The following is a 16,559-nucleotide window of genomic DNA, read 5'->3' on the forward strand; positions in this document are numbered from 1 at the left end:
TGCTTAGCAACCTGTTATGCCCTTATTAATTCCCTTGTTTTTTAGGCAAACTGCAGACTACATGATCCCAGGTATGTGGATTTATCATCTATGTCATCAAATTTCAATAAAACTGACACTCACATGGGCAACTAGCTTCAAAGGATTCCTGCAAGTAAATCACAGATTGAATATGTTACAAGGACCAATAAGCCACAAAAATGGCAAAGTTGACACTTTATATTGCTGTGTAAAGTAAGCTTGTAGCCAACCATGTTCCAAGAAACCAAGGCAATTTAATCCTATCTGACAAAAAATTTAGTCATCAGAATTATCATAAAGACTAGTATATGAATTTAAATATACTATGATTAACAGTGAACTGCTCCTTAAATCTTAAATGTGTACTCTGTGAATCATCTTTTTCATCTGTAATAGCCATTGAAACCCAACATTAAACTTATCTTAGAACCAGTCATCCAAATCTCTGGATGACAAAATGTAAAACTAATATCTTAAGAATAACGAAGCTTTTTAAACACATAACTTTAAAAAAGGAGATGTGTTTTAACAATGAGTAAGGTAAAATAACTATTACTTTTATTTATTTTATTTATTTATTTTTAATTTATTGTTGAAAGCATTATAACTATTATTTTTAAATGCTATTTCATCTTCAAAATTTCTGTCTTTTATGTATTTTTATAATATATATTAGTGCCATGGGATATGTACATAATTTGCAAATACTTCCATGAGTTGAAGGCTCTTCCTTCATAATTTTCTCCTGACAAATGAGTATAACAAAAAAAGTTAAGTAATAAGAGTCTAGAGCTGCCCTGCCCAATACTGTGGCCCCTATCCACATGTCACTACTGAGCACTTAAAATGTAGCACTATTATATTTTAAGCACTTAAAACGTGTTAGAAAAGAACTACATTTTTTATTTATACAATTTTAGCTGACAAATTTTAAACACGCAGCAGTATCACCTACTGTTTTCTGTTCAACGCAACTGCATTTTTTGGATAAGGCTATGTTTTACTTTAGCTGTTGAAAACAAAGCATCTGGTTTGAGATGCTCTGTAAGTATAAAATACAACACTGTATTTCCATGTATAAAAGATTTAGGATGCCCCAATAATAAGCTCATGTTGATTTTATCTACAAATGATAATATTTCAGTTAAATAAAATATTAGGTTGAATAAAATAAAATGTTTAAAACTAATTTTGACAATTTCTTACCACTTTTCTTTAATGTAGCTACTACAAAATTTTAAATTACATACGTGGATTCCATTATATTTCTACTGGCTATCTGGTCCAGAAGCAGTAAGTGGTAGATAGGGAGATCTCTAGAAGGAACATTTAAGAGAATGGGCCTATAACTTTTTCAACATTCAAGACTAGAATAACAGGTCAATTTTCTAACATATAAAATGTGTACTTAAGCATACAATTTTGAAATGAGGTGAAGATATTTTTAATGGGGATTTACTGAGCTTAATGCACCTAGGAATTTCCACTGAAATCTATTGTATATCACTTGAGTTATATAGAAAAATTATATAAATTGAAATTACACAAGTTTAATTCTATTTCAGAAAAATAGCAGGCTTTGTTTTTTAAAAAAGTTCTATGTAAAGACTGGACCTAAAGCAAAGGACAGGAAAATAAAAAAGGATAATCTGGAGTTGACCTTTTTAAGAGGATAATGGAAAACAACAAATTTGGGCCCTTTATCATATGACACAGTTTTGAAAAAGAAAAGATAAGCCAATTACCCCTTCCTCTTAAGGACAGCAGGTGAACTGGGCCAGCCACAGCAACCCCACTGACTCAGTCTACCTGTATTAGTGGGTCAGCGAAGTAAAATGATTGGTAATTTTATTATACAAATACCCAATTAGAAAATTTGCCTATAGAATACACACATAGCATAGAAACCTATCTACTCCATTGACTTATTTTCAATCTCCCCCGCCCCACCTGCTTTACACCTGGAAGATCCGTCTTACTGGGCTCCAGGAACAGGTGGAGCAAAGGTAACAGCCCACAGGGGAGGTGGCTGCAGGTGAACAGGGCACGCCTGATGACTAAGTTTGAGCAACCGGCTTTGGCCTGTTTCTTTTTCAAGCATTTCAACTCAGAGTACTATTTATATAGCTGTCCCCTGAACATGAAATCCCACGAGAAACTTCTTTTGAAAAAATGAGTGCCTAGACTACCTTTGATTTTCTGAAGAATTGACATGTTTCACAGCCCTTCTTATATTCATAAATAAATAAAGCTTGGTAGAGTTTCCAGCGTGGAGCCCAAGACAGCACCTCCGGAATTGTTCTAGGCTGTGTGGTGCTAGTGTGTGTGTGTGTTTGTCTTTCCAGGCCTTCTGTTTCCTCTGGGTCTCATCCTTTATTTATGTTAACATAGTTTCATTGTATATACTCACATAAGTTGTCACAAATACTTTCTAGAAAAAGGAAGGGCGAAAAGATTTAAGTTTTTAACAAATGGAGTTGTCTAAATATAAAGATTATATAAATTATGATGAAATATGTCTAAAAGAATATGTAGATTGTACTCATTTGCATACAGGGTAAGCTAGAGTTAGGGGAAAATTATATATCTCTGCTGTGGTCCCTCTTAAGTACATTCTTCTAGAAAATAAAACAAAATATTAACACATGAACTGTCTGCTTTGGTATAGATTACAGATTGGCTCTAAAACAAAATGTCAAATATACACTCTGAAAAACAAATTTCTTGTTGACTTCAAACAGATTAAATTGTAGTATATTTCAAGGAAAAATACCATCCAATAAAGCAATCTTTTTATTTGTTACAAAGGAAGAATGCTATTTTCTAAAGCTTGTTTTCATACAAAGTCAAGAAAACTCAATCAAATGACATTAAAATCATCACATAGTCTTTTTCTTTTTTTTTCTTCAGGGAAGTTGGTACTATAATTCTAATGATATTGCCACAAGAACACTTTTTAATAATTGATTTCTGTTTGGGTATGTTACACATCTCTCAGGGAACTAAATGCTGCTTCTCAAAGCTCAAATGCAAGGAAGGAGCTAGCAAATAACAGAACAGAACAGAAATGAATATTTCTCTTGGATATGTTGCATCTCAGGGATATGTCTCAGCTCTTTAGAAGGGCTTCTAAATGATAACTTTATTGATATATAGATCAGTTAAGTAATACAACTTGTCTCATATTTGGAAAATGTTTCTAAGAATAATAGTTATATACGGTCCGATCTATACTGTTAGAGAAAATGGGTAGGCATGCGGGTAATCGTCATTTTAAGATCTCTCACCCCAACCTGTCTGTTTGTAGCAATAGTTAAACACCTGCAATTCAACCCAAGAGAGGTGAAGCATAAAAAGGCAAAGTGAAAGAAATTACAAACATTTTTCCTTTTTCTCCACCTTGTTTTTACAAAAAAAAAAACCCTTAAGCTGAGCTCAAAAAAACAGAATTCACAGCCTGTTACATACATAAAATCAATGGTTACCCTTTCTGCAAAATTACATATATTTCAATTCAAAGAGTGGTGATTCAATCATGTTTTCATGTATACCTTGTGTTCATGAGCACCAATCTTTTCACTTACCCCATATCAAGCAGGAAACAGAATAAGGCCAATATCAAATGCATGGTAAATGCAGCAACCACTAATGAGATTAAAATAGATTGCAGCTTTCATGCATGAAAGATCCTGTACATGGGGCATTTCTCTGGAGGACCCAGGGGCTTTTCTTGACTGCTCTTGGGGAAAAAGTATCAATAAGTCATCAATAAGACCTCATGCCATTTTCGTGGGACTAGATGTGAGGCGTGGCATGCACATGGTACGTGCACCCTTGGCTACCAGCCACTCTTTCTCCCTGCTCTGTATCCTGAGACATTTGTACCATATCCTGAGAAGAGGAGAGATAGAAATTTGCATGCTTATTGATGACTCTTGAATTTTGTATGTAGAGCACTCTGCCGGTCTTGAGGAAATTGAAAAACCAGATAAGCACAGTGTTTATTTTCTGGTTTCAGTAGCGAGGCATCAATTATGTTAGGCAGTTAATACACACAACGATAACAAATGGAGTGGGCTTTCTGCATGCCAAAGTGAAGGCGAGACTGCCTGGGAGCCTAGGGAAGGGGTAGATCAAGCTGGCTAAAGGTGATTTTGCAGACCGGTCAGGTGACAGCTGGGTTGTGTAGGTTGAGCTAGGTGGCTATATGTGGCAAATAAGCCCTTGGAAATGATCCTGGTAGGCAGTGAGGGGTGAGCCTGGCTTGAGTGGGGGGCCTTTCCAAAAGCTAACAGGAGATGCCGCTTGCTAAGGAGAAAAACATACTTCAGCAGACCCGGAACAGCAGGAAACATGGGGAATGGATCCCAGGGTTGCTGAAAAACAGGAACGTAGAGCAGAAAAAAATGAAAGGAAATGGCGTTCTGTTGTATTTTTAAGGTATGTTTAAGGTCATCTAAGATGTAAATTTGGGTCTGGAGGTTCAGAGATCAGAAGAGCTGGCACCGCAAGGTGAGTAGGTAAGAGCAATAATAATAGAAAGGAGATAAATATAAGGTATTTAAAAAAAAAATTTGAACTGTGCCAGTTAAAAATAGAAAGGCAAAGGGAAAAGAGCAGCATCCAAATGTTTGTGGAGTTAGTAGTTCAAGGAAGGACTGTAGAAAGAATGGTATTACAAGGTGTCCTGTCAGGGGAATTTGCAATCTATTTTTAAGGTGAAGTTGTGAGAGTGGGTGGAACATCCAGAATCACAGCTTGAGGTCACAGTAAGGTGTGGGAGTACTGCCTTGTTTTCTTATTGAGGAATCATCAGAGGGAGGAAAGGATCATTGAATGTAAATGAACCTAAAAAAAAAAAAAAAAATCCAAGCCTCACTGTTTGAAAGAAAGAGGAAAACTGACCCATGGTGGAAAAGAGACCCCATATCTCCATTAAAAAACCAGTAAGGTTAATCTCTCCTCCCCCCCGCCCCACCTTCCCTCTGAGATTTGTCAGTCTGTTCCATGCTTATATGTCATTGGATCTATTTTGTTCATCAGTTTATTTTGTTCTTTAGGTTCCACATATAAGTGAGATCATGTGATATTTGTCTTTCTCTGCATAAATGCATAACCTACGGACACAGACAATAGTGTGGTGAAGGCCTGGGGCTAGGGGTGGTTGTGGGGTAGAAAGGGTCAATGGGGAAAAAGGGGACATTTGTAATACTTTCAACAATAAAGGTAAATTAAAACAAAAAACAAAAACCAGTAATGTGACTACCTTACTACGTAGCATGGCTTTTCTCAGAGATACAGGGCAGGAGAGGGAGAAAACCGTCAATTGTCTCTGAAAAGCCCTAAGGTAGTACTCTCATCCTATACACCATTAGATAAAGACTGGGCACTCCCTTGGGATCCTTTCCCTGTGTGTTTGTATTTCATAAACTAATTTTGCTCATTTAATTCAAATCGAGAACACTGCCCAGTTGTTTGTGGGTGGTCTGTTTGTTTTGACTTTTGCATTTTTACCAAAGCTGTTTGTTTAAATGACTTATTTTGCTTCTAATCACCTGACATATTTTATAATTATTTCAAAATACTTTAACTATCATTTAACTTTGTAAATGCATGGGGGGAAAAACAAACCACAAACAAAAACCCAAAACCATACCTATGTTAGCATGGTAGGTACAAAGAGGCCTGTCCTGAAATCTTCAGTTTACATTTCACCTCCACAGATATACTTTTTCTTAACACCTTGTATTTGTTTTTGTGTGTATGTGTGTGTGTGTGTGTGTGTGTGTGTGTGTTTGGAAACACAATTAGTAAAATTTGTGTTAATAGTTTTGTTTCTCTGTTTAATGGAAATCTTCCTTACTCGTTGTGAGGTCCAGAGAGGAAGGACTGGTTTTGATTTTTTGTAACACTGTGAACACAGACTCCCAACTACCAGGAGCCTCTAGTGGGATCTTAGCAAATGCTTGTGAAATGAATGAATGAATGAATGAATGAATGAATGAATGAATGAATGAATGCCTAAGTTAAGGCGGTAACTTCTGCTCTGAAAACTAAATATCTTGCTTATGGTTTGTTTCCTTGTTGTCCTTTGAGTACCTGGAAATAGCTGGTCAGTTCTGGACCCAGAAGAAGACCTTGCCTAGCAATGAGCGAATTTATATTCTATGTTCTGAGGTCTCATTCCAAATCACTGATCTTAATGTCTCAAGACAATAAACCACATACTCCCAACTTCCTCCCAGAACGAATAAAAATAATATCTCCTTTTAAGAAAAACGAAGAGATTAAATGAGGACATATTAACAACATAGAAAGACAAATAAGGTGCCATCGTAATACAGTAATTTATTACAACTGCTTATATTGGTCAAACTCTGGAGTAATACTGATCATATTGATTTATACTCCTTCAAAGCAGAAATTCAGAAGAGCTCTCTATAATTCTAGTTTTATTTCTTTCACTATTAAAAAAAGAAAAAAGGAGAAAAAATTGGCAAAATCTCTGGTGCTCTTTATCTAAAAGGCAGATAGTCAAGTTCACCTGAGTCAGCCAAGGCTAAGCTGGCCCCTCAGTTTTCTGTGAGCAAAATATCAGCCTCATTCACAAACTTACCAAGCATCACTGCACAAGCTGTGTTAGGGTTTTTTTGTGTTTTGTATTTTTTTCTAGTATTCATAGCAGAATGTCAACTTTGATTGAGGTCTAGGCCTACTCAGCACACCTTTCAAAATGCAAATCCAATCAAGTCACTTATCTGCCTAATGTTCCATCATTGCTCCTCACTGTTCTTAGAAGTCCTAAATCTTTAACAAGATGCTGCATGGTCTGCTGCCTGGTTTCATGCTTATTTGACACTGCTCACCTCTGATTCAAAGCATCCGGCTGGGTTTGCTCAGTTCCTTTAACGCGTCAAGCTTTGCTGTTCCTCTGGCTTTCACCCAGACTTTCAAACTCAGCCTTGCTTTCTGCTCCAGGACCACATCAGATCAGTACCTATTGACTATTCACTTCCACTTTAAGTTCAGCCAACATATATTTTCTAAGCAAATACCATGTCCAGGGACTATTATTACAAGCTCTGGAGAGCTAGACAACAACAAACAAAGAAACCAAATATAAACAGTAAATATTCGGGTATGATCAATGTAATACAAAGAATTTTTCAAAGTAGATGAATTGTGACGTGGTGCCTCTTTTTAGATTCGATTAACATGGATGGTCTGGTCTCTCTAATAAGAAGACATTTAAACCAAGATCAGAAGAAGAGGAACTAGCCCCACAAAGATTTGGGGTAGAGGTAACAAGAAGTGTAAAATCTCTGAAATCGGAACAAGTTTGGTATCTGTCCATGGAGAACAAAAGATGGCTGGAACAGAGAAGAGCATTTTGAGATGACCCAAGAGACACGGGGACAAGGGACACACGTACAGACTGGTGCAGGGTTTTGTCGGGGCAGGGAGGGAGTTTGAATTTTGTTCTAAGGGAAAAATGGGAAGCGACTGGAAGGTGTGAAGCAGAAAGTGAGCTGGAATAACTGATGCTTTAAAAAGATAATCTGATTTTGCTGTGTAGAGAATGGATTATGTATATGTGGGGGGGAAAGGGAAAATAATACCGGAGGTTCAAGGAGACTCGGCTTAGTTTGGTAAAGGGGGACGTGGGAAGGAGACGGAGCCAGGATACATGTTGGACCAATTCAGTAAGAGAAGCTGATGAACTGGACGTTGAGCATAAAGGAGAGAGACATCAAGGAGAAGCTGTGTCTTTGCTTGACCATCCAGATGGACAGAGGTGCCACTGCTATGAGTACAGTGTTCTGTCCAAGAGAAGGCCTGGGTTAGAATCCTGGTTCTACCACTTCATGCTGTTTGGCCTCCGTGACAGGAGATGTTATTTAGCCTCTCTACTCATTTGTTTCTGCATTTATGAAATCAGGAAAATAACAACCTTACCTCATAGGGTTACAGTGGGAATTTAATACAGTGGGAATTTAATTAATGTAATTGCTTAAAACAGCTTTTGGCACCTAAGTCCTCAAATGAACATGGCTATTACTATTGCTATTGTTGCAATTATTATTATAACCTAGATGTGGAAGGCAGTGAAACATGTAGACTGAGAAAGTCTGTATATGTTAGCCATTAAGTTTGAGATAATTATTAGACATCCACATGGAGATGTTGGTAGGTAGGCACAGGAGCCTGTAGGTCTGAAGAACAGTCAGTGCTGATGATACAGTTTGGAAGTTACTTCCATAGAGCTGGTATCTAGAGCCACACATGCCCTAAGAAGACATTGTAGAGAAAGAAGGGAAGTGATGCAAAAACTATGATGATGCACACCTCAGCCTACGCAGATCAGGGTAAGGCAGGGAGCCAGCAAAGGAGGCTGCAAAGGGGCTTTCAGGGAGAAAAGAGAAAGTCCTGGGGTGATGCCAAGAAACAAATTATAAGAAGGGAGTAGTTACCTGTGACCTGTGATGTGGAGAGATCATGTAAGTTAAGAACAGGGAGGTAACCAATGGAATCTATAATCTGGAGGTCCTTGGGAATCTTGACAAAGATTTCTTATACTCTCAGTAGAGTATAAGAAATAGAAACTTGAATGTCACTTCCCCTGGGAAACTTTTTCTAAGTGTTGAGAATAGATTAGCTCTTTTCTCACTGCACTGGTCATTTCTCTAGCACTTATCACACAGATGGTTGTAAAGAAAGTCAACTTTGAACTAAATCGTCATCTATGTAAAAGATCTCATTTATGTAATTATTCATTTATTTTCTATTTCTCTTAATTGCTAGTAATCTACTGAATAGTAGAGATCACATCTGTCTTGCTTTTCAAAATATCCTCAATAACCAGCAGAATGCCTGATACTTAATATTGCTCAATTTGCATTGAATGCATAGCTGAATAAATAAATCAATGAATGACCCAATATGACTGTCCCTAAAACACATTTTTTAAAAATCTGACTTCATTTAACTAACAGCCACACTAATTGAAATGCTTACTTTCAGGTTATTATAAGTTTTTGGCATAACTAAATAATTACTTTTATTGAAGTTCACCTGAAATGATTTTAGAACAACTAGGTAGAAAAAAATTAGTAAACAGGTACTTTAGTTTGCACTTGTATCTATCTAAAATTTATTTTTTAAAAGAATAAACAATCTCTGCTCCAGGAGATCATTTTAGTACTTAATATAAAATTGATTACCATCCAGCCCTTATTAAAACCCAGTAGATACAACTGATATTTGAGAAAAGAAATCTATGAATCAAGTTAACTGTCCACTGCTCTAAATTGGTTTTTAGCTTTATCCTATTATAAGTGAAATGACCAAATATCTTATTTGAATTGCAATTGGTTAGTTTTTTGCTGAAATGACACTGTAGAAGTAGTGGGCATCTATTATTAAGTCTTTGCCCTTTACAGAGTGTTAATATAAATAATCATACACTGAGGATACTTCTGATTCTTCAAATGACATAAAGGCAATTTCCTATATTGTTCGGGGTTCCAAATAAAAACAACTTATGTGATAAATTTCTTTGTAGTATAATACAGTGTAAGAAAAACAAACTTTATTCGTGTATTTTTCTGATTCATAGATATTTTTTCTTTATCTGAGAATGACAATTATGAAATTCAATCCATTACCCTTCTGACCTTGCTTCTAGGAAACTGGGCTGTGCATTTCTGTTTAATTCCGTAGATACTCATCGCCTAAGTTTCTGTATCTTTTGTCTACAATATATGTATGCCTATTTAATACTGTTTCAGCAACCTCTATGTGTGCATTTGTCACCAAGTATCTCCACTTTTTTGAAGTAAAAAGAGCAGGAATAAATAAAAAAGTAAAAGAATGTCTTTTTTTCTTTCCTTTTAATACCAGAGATAATCCATTCTTCTTGGTCTTGCTCAAATAAAACCACTTCTATGGAGATATTTTTGACTTTTCAAGCACAGACTGACTCCCTCTCCTACTTTCCAAGAACAACTTGAATCATCATATAAAATTTAATTATATATTACTTTCAAATATGAGGTAACATTGAGGGTTTTTTTTATCTGTTTGTTTTAAGATCTAGAGTCAGACACAAAAACAATGCAAAAGAAAAAAAAATAAGAATAATAAATGACAAAACTTTTTTCCATGTCAGGAATTAATATGCTTTTCTTTTGAAGTCATGAACACACCCCAGACTTTACTGAACCTCCTGCTGCTGGGCTGCTCAGATTCAAAAATGGATCTCAATCCCTCGTCCATACTGATCCAGCTTATATTCTATGGCTCCCTTTTTGTTGTTCTGATTTTTCTTTTTATATATCAAGGAACTATATTATACACACAAGTCAATTAATACATTCATATTGTTATAAAATATGAAGTAGAATAGCACTTAGTATTCTCTACTGAGTATTTATTTCTCCCTCAATTAGACTGAAAGCTCTCTAAAGAAAAGGATTGCATTGTTCTTACTTTTTGTCCCTTAGAAGAGATATTGCAGAAAACAAGTGATATATACTATGACTGACCACACCAAAGTTACAATAATTTCTCTCGTCTATCTGATAATACTCGCAGCATTGTTATTACATAGACAATACCACTTTAAGAATCGACAAATCTCATTAACCTTTTTTAATAAAATAAAAATAAATTTTAGTGTTCATTGAAATTGATATGCAGTAAAATTAACAAAAGCTTGTTTTAAATGATTTAGTCCTACATGGCATTATAAAGTAAGCTAAATATTATCCATCAAATACAAGTAGATGGTCTAGGACTTAGAATTATTTTTTCATAGATGGATAGACAGACAGACATTTGAGTACCAAGTAAAACATTTAATTAGACTCCAAAATTTTTCTGAATTTTCAAATAGTTATCAGTAGTATTTCTGAAATCTTTAAAATATTTTTTCTAAAATAAATCACGTAGACTTGAAATACGAACACTTTATCAAGATAAAAGTAACACTAAATTTCCATCTGACATAAACCTTATGTTTACCTAAATTAGATCCCAACAGTGATAAAAAACTTTCCTTTGTTTTCTAAAAATAACTTATAAATTTATTCTAAATTAAAAGAAGTGCCTGAAATCCATTTAATACTAAATTAGTTAATGCATTAATTTCATTTTTGAGATTGACAGATATATCATTTGGGTTGTTTCTATTTTCAAAAGTGTTTATTGCACAATATCTCATCCTCAAGTGGACAAGGTATTTCACATTCTCTCCCAGTTCTTGTCTATCAGTTCATCCTATTTACAATCCTAACATTTATTATTATTTTTCTCTTTTAAGATACATAATCAAAACAATTCTCCTTAACTTTCCAATATGACAACTTTCATTAATTACATATTTGAATAGTAAAAAAATAACTATTAATGATTATCCTGAATACATGCTACTGTACTATGCCACAATGTACAAAATAACAGGCTGAAGAGCTACTACTGACTGAGGAGAAAGGCTATGCGATCAATGCGAGAGAGAGATGAGCTGTTCCCTAGAAATGCGGGAGAGAGAGAGAGAGAGAGAGAGAGAGAGAGAGAGAAAGTGACGGGGAGAGCTCTAAGGCAAAACCGAGGCGGTGCGGTTCGCAGGCGGGGCCCTGCAGCCTCTTGATTTTTTCCGAACCCCATTAGCAGTTTTTCTTGTCACTACCAATAGCATTTCCCGTGCAATAACGTGATAGCCTATGTCGCCACCCCAAAGGAAACCTCAAAAGGTTTTTGGTTGAGGAACCGACCCTCACCTGTTTCCAGCTTCTTCAGAACAATGATGTCATAGGAGTTATTTTTATCTTTTAAGCTACTTCTTAACACAAAATGCTTTAAACTGGAAACTTGGCTGCTGGACAGCTGTATGAATTTTGTGACTGCAGCATTATCACATTTTTACTTATTGCTAACACAAACAAAAAAACTTGTACTATTTCTCCCTTTGGAAGAGTAATTCAAATCAACGCTAAATACATCGCCTGTTTCGGACATCCTGATTTTTTTCTGTCAATCATCTGAGAGCATTAGCATCATAATTAGCCAATTTGTACAAGGGACCCCCAAACTCATTTCCTTTATACCAAAACATCCAAATCAAAACACAGCTCAGGATTTCCTCTGATATGAGATCAATTCTTTTTTTTTTTTTACTTGATTTCTGTACTCTCCTAAGTGTAAACTAAACAGCAACACTTCTGGATCGTAGAAGCCCTGGCTTACCTTGTGACTCTTAGACACACTGTAAGCAAGAACCCTACGCTCTTGGTCGCAGCTCTGTCAGAGGAGCTGTTGCTCTGGTTATGGTATACCGCACATGCATATTGTGCTGAAATAAATATTCTGATCATTTATTTTTCATGAATCAACTCACTTAAATACATTTTCACAAAACCTAACATAGATTGTAGGAAGAAAGTGACCAGAATATACCCATTCCAGAACAAATGTTCCAAGATACACCTAAAAGCATTTCCTAAGAGTTTTGTACATTTTCATGTTGAGAGGAAGTCAATAAAGGACAGCTGATCCACAGTGGTGATTATTAGAAGACAACTAAAGTTAAACCCTAAACTGAAGCAGAGCAAGAACAAATAGTCAACGCTGGGAAAATCATGCATTATCAACACCACTTGCCATTTTACAGACCAAACAAGTGGAATTCTTCATTTTTTAGCTGGTTAATCCATTCTCCTTTAACATTCATTCAGAGTATGGCATTTAAAAACAGCATATGAGCATGAATATAGGATTCAAATTTGATCAAAATCAGGTCCTCATCAGTTCTGAATACATAAAACAGTGGCAAAGCTTATATTAGCAGAACAACATCGTTCACTTGATGGAACCTTACTTATGTGATTACAACCAATACCATAACAAGGCAACGTAAGGTGTGGTCAAGATTCTTTAAATGTCTTTACACACACACACATATACACACACACACAAAGTGGATGTTCAAGTTTTTAAGAACACTGTTACAGCACTTTGGAATGTAGTTGCAGATATTCAATCATCAAACTGATCACTGCATCAGGATTTAAAACTTGAGAAATTCCGAAAAATATGAGAACAATAATAAAAATAATTGAGGTATAAACAGTACTGTAATTTAAATTAAACGCATGCAAGTTACTGAAGATCCTCACATTAAAATGTTCCATGAGAAACAAATGAAACACTAAAATATTTAAGAATTATTAGGGCCATCTCCACAGACCTTCTAACACACAGGGCTTCCAGAGGTAGGAAGACATTTAATCCTGTGGCTGAAATTATAAGAACACCTGAAGCAATGCAAGATTGGACACTATGGAGGAGGTAATGTATACTTGAACAAAGCTACAGAAATATTTTATACCTACATTGATACAGTGTATCTATTATCTCATCCCCTATACTCTAAATTTAAAATAGAAAACTAGAAAAAGATCAAGATTTCAATTTTGCATTCCTGAAATACCTCGTTCTCCAAAACATACAAATGATTGACAAAACTCATTCTCTTTTTGTATTTTGAGAGTAGCATAAATATAGGATTATAATTACACAGGAGTTAGAATAGTACTAACACTGAAGAGGAAAACAACTGATTTCTCAATGGCTAAATATATAATACTGACAATTATTATAAAAGAGAATATAATTTAAATTCTTTTTTTCAAAATATTTTAGAATAAAGAATGAATAAGGAAGGTGTCTCTTTGTGCCCAAATAATATTATAAATTGTACCTATTTAAGTGTACAGTATGGGATAAGACTTTGAGGACAAAGATTTAAAAAACATAACTGTTTTTGATGCATTGTACTCTTTCAGCAAATACTAACTAAAATACTGCAGATAAACGTGCTTTATTAAATTACATAGTAATTTTACTCCTCGAATTGTGACAATACTAAAAATTTAAATTTATACAAGTAGAATAGCAAGTTTATCTTTTATAAATGGGTTATTTCATAAACAACATGCTTGTTTTAGAATGCGTATTAGTTTTTTTGCAAAAATATTTCTCTACAGATACCTTCAAACCAAGAATCTCCATTTTGCCTTTGCTCCCTATGTACACAATTATTGAATCGAAGACTTTGTCACTTTATATACTCAACATACGCTGTCCATATCAAATAATTTACTCAAAATACACGTAGACAAAATATTTCTAATTATTATATGACAAATTAAAAAGAAATCTACACCACATTGGCAAATCATTAGGTCACAAAGCCAGTCCATACATGTTTCCAAGCTCATGGCAAACTCTGGGGAATTTTACTGCATTGTGAAAAAGAAAAGTAAGGAAAGAAAAATTTGTCCAGGGACTAAATTTTCCTCAGCAGATTGTTACCTTGCACAGTTCTACAAAAGTCAAACTCACAAAGCCCAGAACATTCCTCAACAAGGTGAAGCATTTCATTCCCTTTTACCTTTAAATCTTAAAATCAAACCTGGCTGTCTTTCATCTAGTAATTTACGAACATTTATAGAATTTGTTGAAAAGATCAGAACTTTTTTTTCAAACAAGTCATCAAGCATAGAACAGTGAGTGAAACAATGCAGAGCAAAACAGAAGTCAGAACAAAGCTATCACATACTTCATGGATTAATGGTGTAAAAATAAGAGACGTCTTACCAAGTACCCCAAGGCGGTAGTTGACTGTGATGACGATGACATTGCCATAACTTGCCAAGACACTCCCATCATATAAATTTCCAGTACCTTCCATATACGAGCCGCCGTGGATATACACCATCACTGGTTTAGGGCCCCCACTGTCCCGAATGTCTGAAAAAACAAATGGTTGGCAATTGTTCTTATCCTCAAAAAACACACATAATGAAGCAGAGAATACATTTTCCATTTTAGGGACAAGAGGGCATGATTTTTATTGAGTTCTTTAAATTGCTGTTTTTGTTAAAGTGTTTCTTAAGCAACTTATATTAAGAAATGTTGCAGAAAAGAGCAATATCCATCTTTTTCCTATCTAAAATTTTTATAGTTATAAACTGAATGGCAAAACTTGAACAAATTAAAAGTAGGTGTGAATTTTAGTGTTGTTTGATTAATTTCTAATGTGACAATAGAACAAAAAATAGAATATAATAATTCTTAGAACTACTTTTTAAAAATGATATAGACCTCATATGAAATTTATGAACCATAAAATAAGGCCAAAGGTATCACTGCAATTTTGAATAAAACACTGCTTCCATTTCTTAATAACTGTAAATATTTGTATTGAATGCATTATAATTATGCTGAATAATTTATGCTCCAAGTTATGAACATAATTACAACAATGTATTATACATTGTAAAGAGTTTCATTTCACTACTCAAGTACTAACCATCAGATGAATTTTAGGCAGTAAAGTCATATACAATCTCTACTTCTGTTGTGCATTTAGGGGCCAGTCATTTAAATAATATATTTTAGTTAAGTCTAGGTTATCTGCTCATTATAACTACTCTTACTCTTTGGAAAAAGAAAACAGACTAAATTATATTTTTCACCTCTTTAAACTATTCTATATTTTTAAAAATTCTTAGCCCCACGTTGGCTCTATGATTTTGTCATGTAAACATGAGACAGGATGCAGCTAAGTCTAAGTGTGTGTAAAGTGCCAATATGTAGGGTGATGTTGAAGGGATTTCTGCAGCTCAGAACTTCAATCAAATGTATTTTCTTTTCTAGGATCCTTTCTTCAGTTATGTCATTTTCAACAGGATCTAGAAATAATATACAGGGTGGGCCAAGTACCTGAAACATAGGGTCTATTCTTATTATTATTATCTATTAATTACTGTACTATTTTCCATACAAACAAGTGTAAACCTACTTTTGTCACACCCTACCTAAGAAAAACCTAAAAAATTTTAATTGGGAGAAAAATAGAAAATTTTTATAAAAAAAAATGTTACACTCTATATTAGCCAACATGGTTTTAACTATTATACAGATTGAAACATTGCATATGTATATATGATTATGAATATATATATATATATATATATATATATATACACACATAAAATATCACTGTCACATAACAGCCCATGATCTCTTCTACCCACAATTGAAACAAAATTACATCAGATGTACTATCTTTTTAAAAAAATTCTAATATTAGCCCAGCCAGGAATGGCTCAGGGGTTGAGCATCGACCTGGGATCCAGGCGATCGGGGTTCGATTCCCGGTCAGGGCACATGCCCGGGTTGCGGGCTCGATCCCCAGTCAGGGGCGTGCAGGAGGCAGCCGATCAGTGACTCTCTCTCATCATTGATGTTTCTCTCTCTCTCTCCCTCTCCCTTCCTCTCTCTGAAATCAATAAAGATATATTTTTTTAAATTCCAATATTAAAAGTGTCATTCAAAAGTATAGTTTTGTTCCTTTTTTCTTTGACATTTTTATCAAACTTAAATCCCTACATATTTATGATTGAGGTTTCAGCTTTCAGAGTGGACTAATATGATACAAGCTCATTGAAAAACTGATTTACATTTCCTGTAAAAAA

General features: G+C 34.8%; 1 protein-coding gene across 5 annotated transcripts in view; it reads right to left on the reverse strand.

The window, feature by feature from the left end:
- NLGN1 (neuroligin 1) overlaps nt 1-16,559 on the reverse strand; it is a 602,150-nt gene that overhangs the window by 392,773 nt on the left and 192,818 nt on the right. For all 5 annotated transcript variants that reach the window (XM_087818315.1, XM_087818312.1, XM_087818314.1 and 2 more), the window contains one exon: nt 14,677-14,829. In XM_087818315.1, the coding sequence (XP_087674441.1) occupies nt 14,677-14,829 (153 nt within the window). The remainder of the gene's footprint in view (nt 1-14,676; nt 14,830-16,559) is intronic.

The sequence above is a fragment of the Miniopterus natalensis genome, chromosome 6 (assembly GCF_054644295.1).
Source record: "Miniopterus natalensis isolate mMinNat1 chromosome 6, mMinNat1.hap1, whole genome shotgun sequence".
NCBI lineage: Eukaryota > Metazoa > Chordata > Mammalia > Chiroptera > Miniopteridae > Miniopterus > Miniopterus natalensis.